Genomic DNA, 22,500 nt, shown 5'->3' with positions numbered 1-22,500 from the left:
GTTGACTACTGTCAGCCTTTCACTGTGATAAACTAACATTACTGTCTACTACAGCCCAGGTTGACTACTGTCAGCCTTTCACTGTGATAAACTAACATTACTGTCTACTACAGCCCAGGTTGACTACTGTCAGCCTTTCACTGTGATAAACTAACATTACTGTCTACTACAGCCCAGGATGACTACTGTCAGCCTTTCACTGTGATAAACTAACATTACTGTCTACTACTACAGCCCAGGTTGACTACAGTCAGCCTTTCACTGTGATAAACTAACATTACTGTCTACTACAGCCCAGGTTGACTACAGTCAGCCTTTCACTGTGATAAACTAACATTACTGTCTACTACAGCCCAGGTTGACTACAGTCAGCCTTTCACTGTGATAAACTAACATTACTGTCTACTACAGCCCAGGTTGACTACTGTCAGCCTTTCACTGTGATAAAATAACATTACTGTCTACTACAGCCCAGGTTGACTACTGTCAGCCTTTCACTGTGATAAAATAACATTACTGTCTACTACAGCCCAGGTTGACTACTGTCAGCCTTTCACTGTGATAAACTAACATTACTGTCTACTACTACAGCCCAGGTTGACTACTGTCAGCCTTTCACTGTGATAAACTAACATTACTGTCTACTACAGCCCAGGTTGACTTCTGTCAGCCTTTCACTGTGATAAACTAACATTACTGTCTACTACAGCCCAGGTTGACTACTGTGAGCCTTTCACTGTGATAAACTAACATTACTGTCTACTACAGCCCAGGTTGACTACTGTCAGCCTTTCACTGTGATAAACTAACATTACTGTCTACTACAGCCCAGGTTGACTACAGTCAGCCTTTCACTGTGATAAACTAACATTACTGTCTACTACTACAGCCCAGGTTGACTACTGTCAGCCTTTCACTGTGATAAACTAACATTACTGTCTACTACAGCCCAGGATGACTACTGTCAGCCTTTCACTGTGATAAACTAACATTACTGTCTACTACTACAGCCCAGGTTGACTACAGTCAGCCTTTCACTGTGATAAACTAACATTACTGTCTACTACAGCCCAGGTTGACTACAGTCAGCCTTTCACTGTGATAAACTAACATTACTGTCTACTACAGCCCAGGTTGACTACAGTCAGCCTTTCACTGTGATAAATTAACATTACTGTCTACTACAGCCCAGGTTGACTACTGTGAGCCTTTCACTGTGATAAACTAACATTACTGTCTACTACAGCCCAGGTTGACTACTGTCAGCCTTTCACTGTGATAAACTAACATTACTGTCTACTACAGCCCAGGTTGACTACAGTCAGCCTTTCACTGTGATAAACTAACATTACTGTCTAATACTACAGCCCAGGTTGACTACTGTCAGCCTTTCACTGTGATAAACTAACATTACTGTCTAATACTACAGCCCAGGTTGACTACTGTCAGCCTTTCACTGTGATAAACTAACATTACTGTCTACTACAGCCCAGGTTGACTACTGTCAGCCTTTCACTGTGATAAACTAACATTACTGTCTACTACAGCCCAGGTTGACTACTGTCAGCCTTTCACTGTGATAAACTAACATTACTGTCTACTACAGCCCAGGTTGACTACTGTCAGCCTTTCACTGTGATAAACTAACATTACTGTCTACTACTACAGCCCAGGTTGACTACAGTCAGCCTTTCACTGTGATAAACTAACATTACTGTCTACTACAGCCCAGGTTGACTACTGTGAGCCTTTCACTGTGATAAACTAACATTACTGTCTACTACTACAGCCCAGGTTGACTACTGTCAGCCTTTCACTGTGATAAACTAACATTACTGTCTACAACAGCCCAGGTTGACTACTGTCAGCCTTTCACTGTCCAATCGTTTTTCCACCATTCATTTTTTCCCACAGGGGATTTTAGAAACACTTAAAATAAGGGCTGTATTTCACGTAGGCTTATTCTGGCATGACTTTTGATAACCATGGAAATATTTGTGGAGAAGTGGAGAAGGTGGAAAGTTTTAAGTTCCTCGGCGTACACATCACAGACAAACTGAAATGGTCCTCCCGGTGACGAAGGTGCAACAGCGCCTCTTCAACCTCAGGAGGCTGAAGAAATGTGGCTTGTCACCTAAAACCCTCACAAACTTTTACAGATGCACAATTGAGAGCATCCTGTCAGGCTGTATCACCGCCTGGTACGGCAACTGCACCACCCACAAACGCAGGGCTCTCCAGAGGGTGTTGCAGTCTGCCCAATGCATCACCGGGGCAAACTACCTTGCCTCCAGGATACCTACAGCACCCAATGTCACAGGAATGCCAAAAAGATCATCAAGGACAACAACCACCGAGCCACTGCCTGTTCACCCCGCTATCATTGTCACGCTTGTCGTCGGTGAAGGAGGACCAAAACGCAGCAGGCATGCGGTTGTTTATTTTGAACATTTATTAAATCAAAACGAACATTCCAAAACAACAAAACGAAACCACGAACAACAAAACAGTCTGACTAGGCACAAGGCTAAGCACAGAACAATCTCCCACGAATCACAAACACACCCCAATATATGGGACTCTCAATCAAAGGCAAAGAGAAAACACCTGCCTTCAATTGAGAGTCCCAACCCCAATTAATCAACCATAGAAATACACTCACTAGACTCCACATAGAAATACATAAACCTAGATCATAAACCAAAACCCCAGAAATACTAAATCAAACACCCTTTTAACAAACACACCACCCTGAACCACATAAAACAAATACCCTCTGCCACGTCCTGACCAAACTACAATACTAATTAACCCTTATACTGGCCAGGACTTGACAATCATCCAGAAGGCGAGGTCAGTACAGGTGCATCAAAGCAGGGACCGAGAGACTGAAAAACAGCTTCTATCTCAAGGCCATTAGACTATTAAATAGCCATCACTAGCACAGAGAGACTGCTGCCTACATACACAGATTTGAAATCATTGGCCACTTTAATAAATGGAACACTAGTCACTTTAATAATGTCACTTTAATAATGTTTACATATCTTGCATTACCCATCTCATGTGTGTCGTGTCTTTGGCTATGCCTGATTAAGTGATATGACATGCTATTCTATAAAATCCTTTCTCTGTAATTTATATTACCTGATTAAGCTAATCATGTAAATGTAATTAACTAGAAAGTTGGGGCACCACGGAAGAACGTTTATAGAGCCGTTATCTTCCAAATAAACTCTTAAAATACTTAGTAATATTTTACATCGATAGCAGTCATCTTAATCATCTTATTTTCAGTTTCATAATGAAAGTTGTAAATTCTTGGTTATCTTCACCAACCCTGGCTAACAAGTTGAATCAGCAATACAAAATTGGGTTTAATTATTTATTTACTAAATACCTAAACTAATCACACAGAATTACATATACACAGAATACAAATGATGTCATACAGAAAACGTCCCTGGTGGACGGAACCTGTATGAAAGCTGGTTACACAAAGGAAAGGGGGTTGGGCTTGAATGAAAGAGCGGGAAGACTGAGGAACAAAGGGAGAAGCTGTGCTATCGTAAATACAGAATCTTATGCATTCTAAATTACCGCCCATTTGGAAAAGGAAAATGCAATAAATATTTACTCTGAGCTGCGCTTCGGTAGATTGGTCGTAGATGCTGGCTGGGTTGGCCAACAGATCTTCCTGTCCTCGGAAGAATGTCAATGGTGGTAAAGTGGATACGTGGTGGTATCTTCGTCTGTGGTTGTTAGACTGGATCCGTCGTCCGTCCTTTCCTAGACCACGTCTACAGCGGCCGCTGCTAACTCAACGGCTAGGAAGTATCACTTCTGTAGTGAATAAGCTCAAAGTTCATACCATTCGCCACCAAAGCTCACGCCGAGGTTGGCTTAGTTCTGTACTTGACATGTGTGTCCTTATAACGCAGAGGCTGCAGACCTCACGTAGTGGAACAATGCGGTTATCTTTTCGTCAAAGGCTTATATAGTGGACAGGGGGAAGGATGTGTTTCATCGTTTATAACCCCTGTCTCTTCACAGGGGTGGGCCACTGATAAAGCAGGGCACTTTCCTTATGAAAACCCAATTCTCTCAATTGGAAGCTAAAATTACATTTAATCTCCAACGAACAATTTCAATATCAAACATTTCAATTGCATAACAATTCCATGTGACTCTGATAACTAGAGGGTGTATACTTTCCCAGGTACAGTTTATGTCATCCTGTCATCAGTCATAATGTCTCAGATGACAACTGAACTGACATCCATACTCATTACGTTCCAAAGCATATTTCCAACTGTTTTTATTACCAAAATATGGTTCCTTTTCCCCTTTTGTTTGATGTTCCCAGACTCTCTATATTTAACACAGGCTATTCAGCAGTCCTTCAGTAGGGTTCAGAAAGAGAGGGGAAGGGAGAAAGGTATTTATGGGGGGGTCATAAACCTTACCCACAGGCCAACGTCATGACATGTGTATATACTGTATTCTATTCTATTCTTCTGTATCTCAGTCTATGCTGCTCTGGCATTGCTCGTCCAAATATTTATATATTCTTAATTCCATTCCTTTACTTAGATTTGTGTGTATTGGGTATATGTTGTGAAATTGTTAGATATTGCTGTTAGATACTGCTGCACTGTCAGAACTAGAAGCACAAGCACTTCGCTACATCTGCAATAACATCTGCTAAACCCGTGTATGTGACCGATTTGATTTGCCTTTCACTGTCATAAACTAACATTACTAACTAATTTAAACCTTACACTGATGGCTGCAGGAGGTGCTGTTGTTACCTAACAGGCTCTAGCATGAATACAGGAGGTTGTATTGGTACCTAACAGGCTCCAGAATGAATACAGTAGGTACTGTTGGTACCTAACAGGCTCCAGCATGAATACAGGAGGTACTGTTGTTACCTAACAGGCTCCAGAATGAATACAGTAGGTACTGTTGGTACCTAACAGGCTCCAGCATGACTACAGGAGGTACTGTTGGTACCTAACAGGATCTAGCATGAATACAGTAGGTACTGTTGGTACCTAACAGGCTCCAGCATGACTACAGGAGGTACTGTTGGTACCTAACAGGATCTAGCATGAATACAGGAGGTACTGTTGGTACCTAACAGGCTCCAGAATGACTACAGGAGGTACTGTTGGTACCTAACAGGCTCCAGAATGACTACAGGAGGTACTGTTGTTACCTAACAGGATCTAGCATGACTACAGGAGGTGTATTGTTACCTAACAAGCTCCAGCATGACTACAGGAGGTACTGTTGTTACCTAACAGGATCTAGCATGAATACAGGAGGTGTATTGTTACCTAGACTGACATGTCTAATGAACACATCAGAGATCTATGAAGGGAAATCTATCCATCCAGACTAAGGAGACAAACAGCCAAACACATAACAGAACGGTGAGAAGGAGAATCAACACTGAATAACCTGTACTTCACCACTCCACTGTCCATTAAACCATCTCTTTAGCCTTATTCCTACTGAACATGTTTCACTCCACGCCTGGTCTGTGACCCAAATGACACCCTATATAGTTCCCTACTTTTGACCAGAGCCCATTGGAACATACCCCTGGTCTCATTTAGGAGTTTCTCGACATGCTGGGTAGACTAGGTAGTGAACCCACTTCTCCCTCTGGTCGAGGACACGTAGGGGGAATATCATTGTGTGTAAATGTCTGAAGTCTTCACGTCAGTTTGACATGCTGCTGGACCATGGAGATAAATGATAGATGGTTAAACAGGTAGATTCTGAGAAATCTCTCCCGTCTGTCTCTGTCTGATGCAGTCCATTAATCCCAATAAGACTGAAGTATTAAAGAAAGCAGCTACTGTCCCTCCCTCCCTCCCTCCCTCCCTCCCTCCCTCCCTCCCTGTCTGTCTGTCTGTCTCCCTCCCTCCCTGTCTCCCTCCCTCCCTCCCTCCCTCCCTCCCTCCCTCCCTCCCTCCCTCCCTCCCTGTCTGTCTGTCTGTCTGTCTGTCTGTCTGTCTGTCTGTCTGTCTGTCTGTCTGTCTGTCTGTCTGTCTGTCTGTCTGTCTGTCTGTCTGTCTGTCTGTCTGTCTGTCTGTCTACAAGTCTGTCTACAAGTCTGTCTGTCTCTCTGTCACACACACAGTTCTATACACAGTGACATACTGTCAGTCAGAGCAGGTCATAAATAGAGGGTTTTTGTCCATCTGGTCTAATTGTTGCCTCTGCTGCCTGCTGCTCTCTCTGCCTTTCAACACACACACACACACACACACACAGACACACACACACACACACACACACACACACACACACACACACAGACACACACAGACACACACAGACACACACACACACACACACACACACACACACACACACACACACACACACACACACACACACACACACACACACACACACATTGCTGCTCTCTCTGCCTTTCAATCATCCCTGCCTCCCAACACACACACACACACACACACACACACACCCTGCCGCCTGCCTCTCTGCCTGTATCTCTCTATCCTTCAATCATCCCTGCATGCATGCCTGCTGCAGAGACAACACACACACACACACACACACACACACACACACACACACACACACACACACACACACACACACACACACACACACACACACACACACACCACACACAAAGCCGTACAGCCTGAATAAGAACAGCCCTGATCAGTGAGAACACTGAGTATCAGACAGCTGTATGTAGGTTCATCAGTAATTGATAAACCATCGTAGATATTGAACCTATCCTAAAGCTGCCCCACAGCAGCTCTCCAGTGGAAAGGGAAGGATATTGCTTCTGTAGTACAGTGTTCAGACACACACATAGCTCTACCTCAGGTTCACATAAATAGAGGGAGAAAGGGGGTTTAAACTGGTATAGTAAACAGTACGTATACACACACCCCCCCCCCCACCACCACCCCTGCACACACAAATGACCTGCCCCCCACCCCATCCCTCCCAGCCCGCTCACACAACGTAACGTTAGCTGAATTTACATGCGGCTGCTGGCGGGTATCTTGCGTCCGTCCCTGAACCAGGTAATCTGTGGTCGTGGGAAGCTGTGGATACGTGGAGCCTGGATCAGAGCAGCCTCTCCCTGGGACACAGTCTGGGAACGCTCCCCCTCCACAAAATCACCCATATCTGGGGGAGGGGGAGAGGGGGAGGTAGGGAGAGGGGGTTGGTGGAGGAACAGAAAAGGAACGCGGGAGAGAGCGATAGAAAGTCATCAGGAAAGAAAGTGAGAAAGTAATAAGGAAGGAAAACCTTAAGGGAAAAAAATATATATATAAAGAGAGAGATAGAGAAAGAGAGAGAGAGCGATACAAAGAGAGATAGAGAGATATACAGAGAGAGATACAGAGAGAGAGTGAGAGATACAGAGAGAGATAGAGAAAGAGAGAGAGAGAGAGAATGAGAGAGAGAGAGAGAGAGATACAGAGAGAGAGAGATACAACGGACAGCTACTTACAGGCGACCTGTACTTCAGTGCTGCTCTGCATGATGGCTCCTACTCTGTTTCTGACGATGCATCTGTAGAAACCAGCATGGGAGCGGTCCAGAGACGGAATAAGGTACCTAACGGATGGACACACACACATAAACATACACACACACAAACACATAAACACCAGGCACCGCTATTAGTCATAGTCAATACTTACTACTGTGACAGACACATAGCTTGGGCTTTGTCGTCAACGTACAGAATGGAGTGGCTAAGTAACTACTAGTAACTGAAGTAAGAAACTGAAGTAAGAAACTGAAGTAAGTAACTACTAGTAACTGAGTAAGTAACTGGAGTAAGTAACTGGAGTAAGTAACTGGAGTAAGTAACTACTAGTAACTGAGTAAGTAACTGGAGTAAGTAACTGGAGTAAGTAACTGGAGTAAGTAACTACTAGTAACTGAGTAAGTAACTGGAGTAAGTAACTGGAGTAAGTAACTGGAGTAAGTAACTACTAGTAACTGAGTAAGTAACTGGAGTAAGTAACTGGAGTAAGTAACTGGAGTAAGTAACTACTAGTAACTGAGTAAGAAACTGGAGTAAGTAACTGGAGTAAGCAAAAGGAGTAAGAAACTACTAGTAACTGAAGTAAGTAACTGCTAGTAACTGAAGTAAGTAACTGGAGTAAGTAACTGAAGTAAGTAACTGGAGTAAGTAACTGGAGTAAGTAACTGGAGTAAGTAACTACTAGTAACTGAGTAAGAAACTGGAGTAAGTAACTGGAGTAAGCAAAAGGAGTAAGAAACTACTAGTAACTGAAGTAAGTAACTGCTAGTAACTGAAGTAAGTAACTGGAGTAAGTAACTGAAGTAAGTAACTGGAGTAAGTAACTGGAGTAAGTAACTGGAGTAAGTAACTACTAGTAACTGAGTAAGAAACTGGAGTAAGTAACTGGAGTAAGTAACTGAAGTAAGTAACTGGAGTAAGTAACTGGAGTAAGTAACTACTAGTAACTGAGTAAGAAACTGGAGTAAGTAACTTGAGTAAGCAAAAGGAGTAAGAAACTACTAGTAACTGAAGTAAGTAACTGCTAGTAACTGAAGTAAGTAACTGGAGTAAGTAACTACTAGTAACTGAGTAAGTGGAGTATGTAACTAGGGAAAAAACTACTAAACTACTTTTCTAAATGTTGTCATTTCCGTGATGGTCAAAATGAATTGAAGATATTGCACATGTACGAGGCTGTTTCTCGGTCTGAGAACTGTCTAGAGCCACATAACTAACTGTGCACTATTGACTTGAGCTCTAGAACAGGTTTCTAAAGTTTCAGAGCTCTAGGTCTGACGGTTCTTTGATAGTTCGAACAAAGGTAACTATTGCAGGCTCTGTGAGTCAGTAAGCCCCACACTATGTCACTCTGTCCTTGCTGTGTGTGTGTGTGTGTGAGCTTTTCTTGAAAATCTGATGGGAGAAATGACTGATTTACAGTTCATGAGGGTTACCTAGTCACACATATGAAGTTTTGGAAAGATGTGACTTTTTAACCCTTCGAAACAGCCCCTATGACCCCAATTTAAGGCACTTCCGGTTGGCACAGGAAGCTGAAAGTAAACACATATCCTCATTGGGGTAGGCTTTTACATAATCCTGAGTTTAAAGTCTTTATGTTAAGAATTGACTGATTTACACAGGGTTGAATGCAGTGATTTTTCAAACTGCAGATTTGATACATCAAAACACCTTCTGGGTGAATATAACCATTTCTGGTTGCTCCAGGAAGCTTAGAATCAACACAGGTAGACCTCATAGTGGCCTGATGAATTGTCATATCGAAGACAGGCATTCATAACCCACATAGACTTCAGGTTGAATTTAGGGGAGAAGGCAATGTATTCCTCTAGGGAGAGATGTCATTGTAAACTGTGAGATGAAAAAAGCCTGTTTTCACTGTAAAGGGTTAATGTCACACGGTCAATGTTAGGCTTGCACAGATCGGGAGGACCTCAGGAACGTTCCTAAGGTCTTTAAAACCTCTCTGGGACATGTGGGACGCTAGCGGGACACACTGTTCAACAGCCAGTGAAATAGCAGGGCACCAAATTCAAAACAACAAAAATCTCATAATTCAAATTTCTCAAACATACAACTATTATATCCCATTTTAAAGATAATCTTCTCGTTAATCCAACCACATTGTCCAATTTCAAAAAGGCTTTACGGCGAAAGCATACCGTTAGATTATGTTAGGACAGCGCCTAAACAAGAAAAACCACACAGCCATTTTCCAAGCAAGGAGAGGCTAAAGCTAAAATAAAGCTAAAATAACCTGTTGGGGCTAGGGGGCAGTATTTGCACGGCCGGATAAAAAAACGTACCCGATTTAAACTGGTTACTACTCTTGTCCAGAAATGAGAATATGCATATAATTAGTAGATTTGGATAGAAAACACTCTAAAGTTTCTAAAACTGTTTGAATGGGCATACAGAGGCCCATTATCAGCAACCATCACCCCTGTGTTCCAGAGGCACGTTGTGTTAGCTAATCCAAGTTTATCATTTTAAAAGGCAAATTGATCTTTAGAAAACCCTTTGCAATTATTTTAGAACAGCTGAAAACTGTTGTACAGATTAAAGAAGCAATTAAACTGGCCTTCTTTAGACTAGTTGAATATCTGGAGCATAAGCGTTTGTGGGTTCAATTACAGGCTCAAAAAGGCCAGAAACATAGATCTTTCTTATGAAACTTGTCAGTCTATTCTTGTTCTGAGAAATTAAGGCGATTCCAGGCCAGAAATTGCCAAGAAACTGAAGATCTCGCACAACGCTTTGTACTACTCCCTTCACAGAACAGCGCAAACTGGCTCTAACCAGAATAGAAAGAGGAGTGGGAGGCCCCGGTGCACAGCTGAGCAAGAGGACAAGTACATTAGAGTGTCTAGTTTGAGAAACAGATGCCTCACAAGCCCTCACCTGGCAGCTTCATTAAATAGTACCTGCAAAACACCAGTCTCAACTTCAACAGTGAAGAGGCGACTCTGGGATACTGGCCTTGTCCAGTGTCTGGGTTCTTTTGCCCATCTTAATCTTTTCTTTTTATTGGCCAGTCTGAGATATGGCTTTTTCTTTGCAACACTGCCTAGAAGGCCAGCATCCCAGAGTCACCTCCTCACTATTGATTTTGAGACTGGTGTTTTGCTAACATAATTGCAAAAGGGTTTTCTAATGATCAATTAGCCATTTAAAATGATAAACTTGGATTAGCTAACACAACGTGCCTCTGGAACACAGGAGTGACGGTTGCTGATAATGGGCCTCTGTACGCCTATTTAGATATTCAATAAAAAAATCAGCCGTTTCCAGCTACAATAGTCATTTACAACATTAACAATGTCTACACTGTATTTCTGATCAATTTCATGTTATTGTAATGGACAAAAAATGACAAAAAAATTGCATTTCTAAGTGACCCCAAACTTTTGAATGGTAGTGTACATTTGAGATTAGTTAAGCAGTATGTGAACATTATTAAAGTGACTAGTGTTCTATTATTAAAATGAACAGTGATTCCAAGTCTATAGGACAGCAGCCTCTAAGTTGCAGGTTGAGTAACCGGGTGGAAGCCAGCTAGTGGTGGCTATTTAACAGTCTGATGACCTTGAGATAGAAGCTGTTTTTCAATCTCTCGGTCTCAGCTTTGATGCACCTGCACTGACCTCGCCTTCTGGATGATAGCGGGGTGAACAGGCAGTGGTGGTTGATGTCCTTGATGATCTTTTTGGCCTTCCTGTGACATCGGATCCTGTAGGTATCCTGGAGGGCAGGTATTTGCCCCAAATGATGCTTTGTGCCTACTGCAACACTCTCTGGAGAGCCCTGTGGTTGCAGGCGGTGCAGTTGCCGTACTGGGCGGTAATACAGCCCAACAAGATACTCTCAATTGTGCATCTGTAAAGGTTTCTGAGGGTTTTAGGGGCCAAGACAAATTTATTCAGCCTCACTGTCTGTGTGGGTGGACCATTTCAGATCGTCAGTGATGTGTATGCCGAGGAATTTAAAACTTTCCACCTTCTCCACTGCTGTCCCGTCGATGTGGATAGGGGGGTGCACCCTCTGCTGTTTCCAGTCCACAATATCTCTTTTGTTTTGTTGACGTTGAGTGAGAGGTTATTTTCCTGGCACCACACTCCCAGGGCCCTCACCTCCTCCCTGTAGGCTGTCATGGCATTGTTGGTAATCACGCCTACTACTGTTGTGTCGTCTGCAAACTTGATGATTGAGTTGGAGGCGTGCTTGGCCACGCAGTCGTGGGTGAACAGGGAGTACAGGAGGGGGCTGAGCACGCACCCTTGTGGGGCCCCAGTGTTGAGGATCAGCAAAGTGGAGGTGTTGTTTCCTACCTTCACCACCTGGGGTTGGCCTGTCAGGAAGTCAAGGACCCAGTTGCACAGGGTGGGGTTCAGACCCAGGGCATCGACCTTCCTAATGAGCTTGTAGGGTACTATGGTGTTGAATGCTGCGCTATAATCAATGAACATCATTCTTACATAGGTATTCCTCTTGTCCAGATGGGATAGGGCAGTGTGCAGTGCGATGGTGATTGCATCGTCTGTGGACAGAGTCCAACCCTTTGACTGATAGGAGTCACTAAGCAGCCACTGTTAGACCCACGATTCCCCAGGAGGAGTGGCATCACATTAACACTGGCTACGATCCAATTGGCACCCTATTCCCTTTATAGTGCACTACGTTTGACCAAGGCCCATAGGGAATGCCATTTGGGATGCATCCACTGTCTGTACTGTAGGTTATTCACTCCATAACTCCAGGCTCTCCAGACAGAGGGCCATTCATGTTAAATGATGTGTAGGAGTTAAATCCTCTGAGATTTAGCTCACTAGCTGGCTGGCTGTGTCCCAGTCATTTAATTGGCCTGGTTAATAAAGCTTCCCAGTGAGAGGTTTCTGTCTGTGTGTGTCGCTATGCAGTGCTATTGGAGTGGAGCTGGTTCTGTGTGTTGCTATTGGAGGGATAAACATTCCGTACTTTGCGATTTGAGGGGTGCTAGCTGATTCCCTGCGTTGTTATTGAACCGGACAGCTGATTCCCTGCGTTGTTATTGAACCGGACAGCTGATTCCCTGCGTTGTTATTGAACCGGACAGCTGATTCCCTGCGTTGTTATTGAAACCGGACAGCTGATTCCCTGCGTTGTTATTGAACCGGACAGCTGATTCCCTGCGTTGTTATTGAACCGGACAGCTGATTCCCTGCGTTGTTATTGAACCGGACAGCTGATTCCCTGCGTTGTTATTGAACCGGACAGCTGATTCCCTGCGTTGTTATTGAACCGGACAGCTGATTCCCTGCGTTGTTATTGAACCGGACAGCTGATTCCCTGCGTTGTTATTGAACCGGACAGCTGATTCCCTGCGTTGTTATTGAACCGGACAGCTGATTCCCTGCGTTGTTATTGAACCGGACAGCTGATTCCCTGCGTTGTTATTGAACCGGACAGCTGATTCCCTGCGTTGTTATTGAACCGGACAGCTGATTCCCTGCGTTGTTATTGAACCGGACAGCTGATTCCCTGCGTTGTTATTGAACCGGACAGCTGATTCCCTGCGTTGTTATTGAAGCGGACAGCTGATTCCCTGCGTTGTTATTGAACCGGACAGCTGATTCCCTGCGTTGTTATTGAACCGGACAGCTGATTCCCTGCGTTGTTATTGAACCGGACAGCTGATTCCCTGCGTTGTTATTGAACCGGACAGCTGATTCCCTGCGTTGTTATTGAACCGGACAGCTGATTCCCTGCGTTGTTATGAACCGGACAGCTGATTTCCCTGCGTTGTTATTGAACCGGACAGCTGATTCCCTGCGTTGTTATTGAACAGGACAGCTGATTGCCCTGCGTTGTTATTGAACCGGAGCAGCTGATTCCCTGCGGTTGTTATTGAACCGGACAGCTGATTCCCTGCGTTGTTATTGAACCGGACAGCTGATTCCCTGCGTTGTTATTGAAGCCGGACAGCGTGATTCCCTGCGTTGTTATTGAACCGGACAGCTGATTCCCTGCGTTGTTATTGAACCGGACAGCTGATTCCCTGCGTTGTTATTGAACCGGACAGCTGATTCCCTGCGTTGTTATGAACCGGACAGCTGATTCCCTGCGTGTTATTGAACCGGACAGCTGATTCCCTGCGTTGTTATTGAACCGGACAGCTGATTCCCTGCGTTGTTATTGATGCGGACAGCTGATTCCCTGCGTTGTTATTGATGCGGACAGCTGATTCCCTGCGTTGTTATTGATGCGGACAGCTGATTCCCTGCGTTGTTATTGATGCGGACAGCTGATTCCCTGCGTTGTTATTGAACCGGACAGCTGATTCCCTGCGTTGTTATTGAACCGGACAGCTGATTCCCTGCGTTGTTATTGAACCGGACAGCTGATTCTCCCCTGCGTTGTATTGAACCGGACAGCTGATTCCCTGCGTTGTATGAAACCGGACAGCTGATTCCCTGCGTTGTTATTGAACCGGACAGCTGATTCCCTGCGTTGTTATTGATGTGGACAGCTGATTCCCTGCGTTGTTATTGAACCGGACAGCTGATTCCCTGCGTTGTTATTGATGCGGACAGCTGATTCCCTGCGTTGTTATTGAACCGGACAGCTGATTCCCTGCGTTGTTATTGAACCGGACAGCTGATTCCCTGCGTTGTCATTGAACCGGACAGCTGATTCCCTGCGTTGTCATTGAACCGGACAGCTGATTCCCTGCGTTGTCATTGAACCGGACAGCTGATTCCCTGCGTTGTCATTGAACCGGACAGCTGATTCCCTGCGTTGTTATTGAACCGGACAGCTGATTCCCTGCGTTGTTATTGAACCGGACAGCTGATTCCCTGCGTTGTCATTGAACCGGACAGCTGATTCCCTGCGTTGTTATTGAACCCGACAGCTGATTCCCTGCGTTGTTATTGAACCGGACAGCTGATTCCCTGCGTTGTTATTGAACCGGACAGCTGATTCCCTGCGTTGTTATTGAACCGGACAGCTGATTCCCTGCGTTGTTATTGAACCGGACAGCTGATTCCCTGCGTTGTTATTGAACCGGACAGCTGATTCCCTGCGTTGTTATTGAACCGTTACAGCTGATCCCTGCTTGTATTGAACCGACGCTGATTCCCTGCGTTGTTATTGAACCGGACAGCTGATTCCTGCGTTGTTATTGAACCGGACAGCTGATTCCCTGCGTTGTTATTGAACCGGACAGCTGATTCCCTGCGTTGTTATGGAACCGGACAGCTGATTCCCTGCGTTGTTATTGAACCGGACAGCTGATTCCCTGCGTTGTTATGGAACCGGACAGCTGATTCCCCTGAGTTGTTATTGAACCGGACAGCTGATTCCCTGCGTTGTTATTGAACCGGACAGCTGATTCCCTGCGTTGTTATTGAACCGGACAGCTGATTCCCTGCGTTGTTATTGAACCGGACAGCTGATTCCCTGCGTTGTTATTGAACCGGACAGCTGATTCCCTGCGTTGTTATTGAACCGGACAGCTGATTCCCTGCGTTGTTATTGAACCGGACAGCTGATTCCCTGCGTTGTTATTGAACCGGACAGCTGATTCCCTGCGTTGTTATTGAACCGGACAGCTGATTCCCTGCGTTGTTATTGAACCGGACAGCTGATTCCCTGCGTTGTTATTGAACCGACAGCTGACCGGACAGCTGATTCCCTGCGTTGTTATTGAACCGGACAGCTGATTCCCTGCGTTGTTATTGAACCGGACAGCTGATTCCCTGGTTCATTTTATTCCATTCTAGTCTCTTTGATCAGTACTGGTGGTGAATGATTAGCAGGGACGGGGGTCTGACTGACTGACTGACTGACTCACTGACTGACTGACTGACTGACTGACTTAGTGCACTGACTGACTGCACTGACTGACTGCACTGACTGACTGACTTACTGCACTGACTGACAGACTTACTGCATGGACTGACTGCACTGACTGACTGACTTACTGCACTGACTGACTGACCACACTGACTTACTGCACTGACTGACTGACTGACTGATTGACTGACTGACTGACTGACTGACTTACTGCATTGACTGACTGCACTGACTGACTGACTGACTTACTGCACTGACTGACTGACCTCACTGACTTACTGCACTGACTGACTGATTGACTGCGCTGACTGCACTGACTGCACCAACTGCACTGACTGCACTGACTGGCTGTGAACCAGACCTAGCACTAACAACATGATGTGGTAGAGTCAGAAAGACTTAGAGTTACAGAGAGTTACAGAGAGTTACAGAGTTAGATAGGGTTACAGAGAGTTACAGAGAGTTACAGAGCTAGATAGGGTTACAGAGAGTTACAGAAAGTTACAGAGAGTTACAGAGAGTTACAGAGAGTTACAGAGACATACAGAGAGCTAGAGAGAGTTAGAGAGAGTTACAGAGAGTTAGAGAGAGTTACAGAGAGTTACAGAGTTAGATAGGGTTACAGAGAGTTACAGAGAGTTACAGAGAGTTACAGAGTTAGATAGGGTTACAGAGAGTTACAGAAAGTTACAGAGTTACAGAGTTACAGAGAGTTACAGAGAGTTACAGAGAGTTACAGAGAGTTAGAGAGAGTTACAGAGAGTTACAGAGAGTTACAGAGTTAGAGGGAGTTACAGAAAGTTACACAGAGTTACAGAGAGTTAGAGTTAGAGATAGTTAGAGATAGTTAGAGAGTTAGAGAGAGTTACAGAGTGTTACAGAGAGTTACAGAGAGTTAGAAAGTGTTACAGAACATTAGAGTTAGAGAGAGTTAGAGAGAGTTACAGAGATTTAGATAGAGTTTCAGAGTTAGAGTTACAGAGAGTTACAGAGAGTTACATAGTTAGAGAGAGTTAGAGAGAGTTAGAGAGAGTTAGAGAGAGTTTCAGCGAGTTACAGAGAGTTACAGAGCGTTACATAGTTAGAGAGAGTTAGATAGAGTTACAGAGAGTTACAGAGAGTTACAGAGAGTTACAGAGTTAGAGAGAGTTAGAGAGAGTTAGAGAGAGTTAGAGAGAGTTAGAGAGAGTTACAGAGAGTTACAGGGAGTTACAGGGAGTTACAGGGAGTTAAAGAGAGTTACAGAGTTAGAGCGAGTTAGAGTTACAGAGAGTTACAAAGAGTTACATAGTTAGAGAGAGTTGGATAGAGTTAGAGAGAGTTAGAGAGAGTTACAAAGAGTTACATAGTTAGAGAGAGTTAGAGAGAGTTAGAGAGAGTTACAGAGAGTTACAGAGAGTTACAGAGAATTAGAGGGAGTTAGAGAGAGTTACAGAGAATTACAGAGAATTACAAAGAGTTAGAGAGAGTTAGATAGCGTTACAATGAGTTAGAGTTACAGAGAGTTACAGAGAGTTACAGAGAGTTAGAGGGAGTTAGAGAGAGTTACAGGGAGTTACAGAGAATTACAAAGAGTTAGAGAGAGTTAGATAGCGTTACAATGAGTTAGAGTTACAGAGAGTTACAGAGAGTTACAGAGAGTTAGAGAGAGTTACAGAGAGTTACAGAGAGTTAGAGAGTTACAGAGAGTTAGAGTTACAGAGAGTTACAGAGAGTTACAGAGAGTTAGAGAGTTACAGAGAGTTAGAGAGTTACAGAGAGTTAGAGTTACAGAGAGTTACAGAGAGTTACAGAGAGTTACAGAGAGTTACAGAGAGTTAGAGTTACAGAGAGTTAGAGAAAGAGAGAGGGAGAGAGAGAGAAAGGGAGAGGGAGAGAGAGATAAATGGAGAGGCAGAGAGAGAGAGAGACAGAGGGAGAGAGACAGAGAGAGGGAGAGAGGCAGAGAGAGGGTTAGAGAAAGACAGTGGGAGAGAGAGAGTTAGAGGGAGAATTAAAGAGAGAGAGTGACAAAGGGAGAGTGGCAGAAAGAGAGAGAGAGTAAGAGAGCATGACCCCTAGACACAACTATGACCAAACAACCAACAAAAATGGGTCACACCTCGTGCAGCTCTGTCACACCCTGGGTATGTACATAGTTAATGGTAGGCTTCCAGTGGACTCTTACGGTAGGTACACCTACACCCTGGGTATGTACATAGTTAATGGTAGGCTTCCAGTGGACTCTTACGGTAGGTACACCTACACCCTGGGTATGTACATAGTTAATGGTAGGCTTCCAGTGGACTCTTACGGTAGGTACACCTACACCCTGGGTATGTACATAGTTAATGGTAGGCTTCCAGTGGACTCTTACGGTAGGTACACCTACACCCTGGGTATGTACATAGTTAATGGTAGGCTTCCAGTGGACTCTTACGGTAGGTACACCTACACCCTGGGTATGTACATAGTTAATGGTAGGCTTCCAGTGGACTCTTACGGTAGGTACACCTACACCCTGGGTATGTACATAGTTAATGGTAGGCTTCCAGTGGACTCTTACGGTAGGTACACCTACACCCTGGGTATGTACATAGTTAATGGTAGGCTTCCAGTGGACTCTTACGGTAGGTACACCTACACCCTGGGTATGTACATAGTTAATGGTAGGCTTCCAGTGGACTCTTACGGTAGGTACACCTACACCCTGGGTATGTACATAGTTAATGGTAGGCTTCCAGTGGACTCTTACGGTAGGTACACCTACACCCTGGGTATGTACATAGTTAATGGTAGGCTTCCAGTGGACTCTTACGGTAGGTACACCTACACCCTGGGTATGTACATAGTTAATGGTAGGCTTCCAGTGGACTCTTACGGTAGGTACACCTACACCCTGGGTATGTACATAGTTAATGGTAGGCTTCCAGTGGACTCTTACGGTAGGTACACCTACAGCTCATCCCTTGGCAGTAGTGCCTTTATTCTTTTGGAACTTATGTAAGTGTAATGTTTACTGTACATTTTTTATTGTTTATTTCACTTTTGTTTATTTCACTTGCTTTGGCAATGTAAACATGTGTTTCCCATGCCAATAAAGCCCCTTAAATTGAAATTGAATATAGTACTGTAGATTACTTTATCATTGACCTCAACCAAGAGTCTCTCAGAGCGTTCACATTCAGCCACCTGACACCCCTATCAGATCCCAGCAAAATCACAGTCTACTTAAACAAAGCAATACTCAATCATGAAGCATCAAAGCCAAAGGAACTGCATAATATTAAGAAATGCTATTGATGGAAGGGAAGTCGTGAAGACAACCTACCAAAAACAATTAGGCAACAACAAATTCCTTCTAGACAACTTCATGGACAAAACGTTTCACTGTTATAATGGAGGTGTAAACTTGGTAGTAGAAAACCTAAACAGTATATTTGACCTCTCAGCTTCCCTATCAAATAAAAACAGTTCAAGCAGACAACCTAAGAAAACAACAATGACAAATGGTTTGATGAAGATTGCAAAAATCTAAGAAAGAAATTGAGAAACCTGTCCAACCAAAAACATAGAGACCCAGAAAACCTGAGTCTACGCCTTCACTATGGTGAATCACTAAAACAATACAGAAATACACTACGGAAAAAGGAACAGAACGTCAGAAATCAGCTCAATGTAACTAAAGAATCCATAGAATCTAACCACTTCTGGGAAAATTGGAAAACACTAAACAAACAACAACACGAAGAATTATCTATCCAAACAGAGATGTATGGATAAACCACTTTTCAATCTTTTTTGCTCTATAACAAAGAACAAACAGCAAAAACATGATCAAATGCACATCTTAGAATCAACTATTAAAGACTACCAGAACCCACTGGATTCTCCAATTACATTGAATGAACTACAGGACAAAATACAAACCCTCCAACCCAAAAAGGCCTGTGGTGTTGATTGTCTCCTCAATGAAATGATAAAATATACAGACAACAAATTCCAATTGGCTATAATAAAACTCTTTAACATCATCCTCAGTTCTGGCATCATCCCCAATATTTGGAACCAAGGACTGATCACAACAATCCACAAAAGTAGAGACAAGTTTGACCCCAATAACTACCGTGGGATATGTGTCAGCAGCAACCTTGGGAAAATCCTCCGCATTATCATTAGCAGCAGACTCGTACATTTCCTCAGTGAAAACAATGAACTGAGAAATGTCAAATTGCCTTTTTACTAAATTACCGTATGACAGACCATGTATTCACCCTGCACACCCTAATTGGCAAACAAACAAAACAAAGGCAAAGTACTCTTATCCTTTGTTGATTCAAAAAAGCTTTTGACTCAATTTGGCATGCGGTTCTGCTGTACAAATTGATGGAAAGCAGTGATGAGGGAAAAACATACAACATTTTAAAATCCATGTACACAAACAAGTGTGTGTGTACATGTGCGGTTAAAATTGCAAAAAAAACCACACATTTCTTTCCACGGGGCCGTGGAGTGAGACAGGGATGCAGCCTGAGTCCCACCCTCTTCAACATATATATCAACGAATTGGCGAGGGCACTAGAACAGTCTACAGCACCCCGCCTCACCCTACTAGAATCTGAAGTCAAATGTCTACTGTTTGCTGATGATCTGGTGCTTCTGTCCCCAACCAAGGAGGGCCTACAGCAGCATCTAGAACTTCTGCACAGATTCTGTCAGACCTGGGCCCTGACAGTAAATCTCAGTAAGACCAAAATAATGATAATGGTGCTCCAAAAAAGGCCCCGTTGCCAGGACCACAAATACGAATTCCATCTAGACAACATTGCCCTAGAGCACACAAAACTATATCTACCTTGGCCTAAACATCAGCACCACAAGTAACGTCCACAAAGCTGTGAACGATCTGAGAGACAAGGCAAGAAGGGTCTTCTACGCCATCAAAAGGAACATAAAATTCGACATACCAATTAGGATCTGGACAAAAATGCTTAAATCAGTTATAGAACCCAATACCCTTTATGGTTGTGAGGTCTGGGGTCAGCTCACCAACCAAGAATACACAAAATCGGACAAACACCAAATAATGCAGAAAAGAGCCGTTAAATTCTACAACCGCCTAAAAGGAAGTGATTCCCAAACCTTCCATAACAAAGCCATCCCCTACAGGGAGACGAAGCTGGAGAAGAGTCCTCTAAGCAAGCTGGTCCTGGGGCTCTGTTCCGTTTTCTACTTTAATGTAACTATTTGCGCATCGTTACAACACAGTATATAGACATAATATGACATTTGAAACATCTTTATTCTTTGGAACCTTTGTGAGTGTAATGTTTACTGTTCATTTTTTATTGTTTATTTCACTTTTGTATATTATCTATTTCACTTGCTTTGGCAATGTAAACATGTTTTTCCCATGCCAATAAAGCCCCTTAAATTGAGAGGGGGAAAGAGGGAGAAGGAGAGAGAGTGAGAGAGTGCTGAGAGAGAGAGCTGAGAGAGAGAGAGAGAGAGAGAGAGAAAGAATGGGAGGGGAACAGAGAGAGCGTGAGCGAGAGAGAGCGAGAGAGAGAGAGCGCGAGAGAGCGTGAGAGAGAGCGAGAGAGCGTGAGAGAGAGAAAGAGCAAGAGAGAGTGTGTGAGAGAGAGAGAGCAAGATAGCATGAGAGAGAGAGTGAGAGTGAGAGAGAGAGAGAAAGCATGAGAGAGAGAGTGAGAGAGAGAGCGAGAGAGAGAGAGAAAGAGAGAGAGAGCAAGAGAGAGAGAGAGAGAGAGAGAGAGAGAAAGAGAGAGAGGGGGAGGGAGAGAGAGAGAGAGAGAGCATGATAGAGAGAGAGAGAGAGAGAGAGAGAGAGAGAGAGAGAGAGAGAGAGTGAGAGTGAGAGAAAGGCCAGTTGGAGCTGGGCACTAGATTCCATTAACAGCAGCTTTGAATGCACCGGCAGAAATGGAAACACTCGTCTTAAAGTTCATGTTCAGCAAAATCCATGTCATTCATTGTTTGTGGAGGGAGAGAGGAACAGAACAGAAGACGAGCAATATCCCACCACAATGCTGCCTGCCTGGCAAATAAAACGCTATGGGTCAGTGCCAAATGGCACACTATGCCCTATACAGTGGATTACTTTTGACCAGGGTCCATAGAGCTCTGGTCAACAGCAGTGCACTATATAGGCTATAGGGTGTCATTTGAGACTCAGATTAGAAAAGCGACACACCCACCATGCTGGCCAATGAAAAGCTATTTGTTTTGCTGTCTCAATGCTGTGAACGTGACATTACTGTTGTTATGGTAAACCATGGGTAAAGTAAAGTAGTATCTCAACGAAGATAACATCATTCAACTGCAACCGTTGCACAAACAAACACAAAAACATCCTGAAAGAAAAAAATATATTTAATTTCAGTCATGTACTTTGAAAGACTAGAGGGAGGCACACAAATTGTCACAGAATCAAAATCAGAATGAATGTGTTTTGGAACAGAAATAAAACTGTCATCTGTTAATAATAATGTGAGCGCCCTATAAGTGAACACAGGCACAGGAAGGTGTTTAAAATCAGAATAAATGACCCCCCCCCTCCCCCCCTTTAGAAACAAGACAGGATATCTCCAGGGAGATACAGAGACACATTTTTCCTGAATACATCCATAAAAATGTGTTTGGAAATGAATAAAAATGGAAAACAAGAGAGGCATTAGTCCCAACTAAATGGCCCTGAGAGTCCCTGTGTAGAACAGTAATTACAGAAGATGAATAATAGGGAAGATATTTAGAGCTTCAACCTCAGCCTGCCTGTTAATTAACTCTCCCCTTAGTAACATGCCTCAACCTGGGCTGTTAATTAACTCTCCCCTTAGTAACACACCTCAACCTGGGCTGTTAATTAACTCTCCCCTTGGTAACATGACTCAACCTGGCCATGTAGTTAACTCTCCCCTTAGTAACACACCTCAACCTGGCCTGTTAGTTAACTCTCCCCTTAGTAACACACCTCAACCTGGGCTGTTAGTTAACTCTCCCCTTAGTAACCCACCTCAACCTGGGCTGTTAATTAACTCTCCCCTTAGTAACACGACTCAACCTGGCCTGTTAGTTAACTCTCCCCTTAGTAACACACCTCAACCTGGCCT

General features: G+C 43.8%; 1 protein-coding gene across 3 annotated transcripts in view; it reads right to left on the bottom strand.

Moving 5' to 3' along the window:
• The window catches only part of LOC115171889 (protein sidekick-2), a 346,069-nt gene that overhangs the window by 100,235 nt on the left and 223,334 nt on the right, over nucleotides 1-22,500 (bottom strand). For all 3 annotated transcript variants that reach the window (XM_029729082.1, XM_029729084.1, XM_029729085.1), the window contains exons 3-4: nucleotides 7,514-7,620; nucleotides 7,038-7,185 (exon numbers count right to left, since the gene is read on the bottom strand). In XM_029729082.1, coding sequence (XP_029584942.1) covers nucleotides 7,038-7,185; nucleotides 7,514-7,620 — 255 coding nt within the window. The remainder of the gene's footprint in view (nucleotides 1-7,037; nucleotides 7,186-7,513; nucleotides 7,621-22,500) is intronic.

The sequence above is a fragment of the Salmo trutta genome, chromosome 32, assembly GCF_901001165.1.
Source record: "Salmo trutta chromosome 32, fSalTru1.1, whole genome shotgun sequence".
In the NCBI taxonomy this organism is placed as follows: Eukaryota; Metazoa; Chordata; class Actinopteri; order Salmoniformes; family Salmonidae; genus Salmo; species Salmo trutta.
The sequence above is the reverse complement of the archived record's forward strand: the minus strand, read 5'-3'. Positions and strand labels throughout refer to the sequence as shown.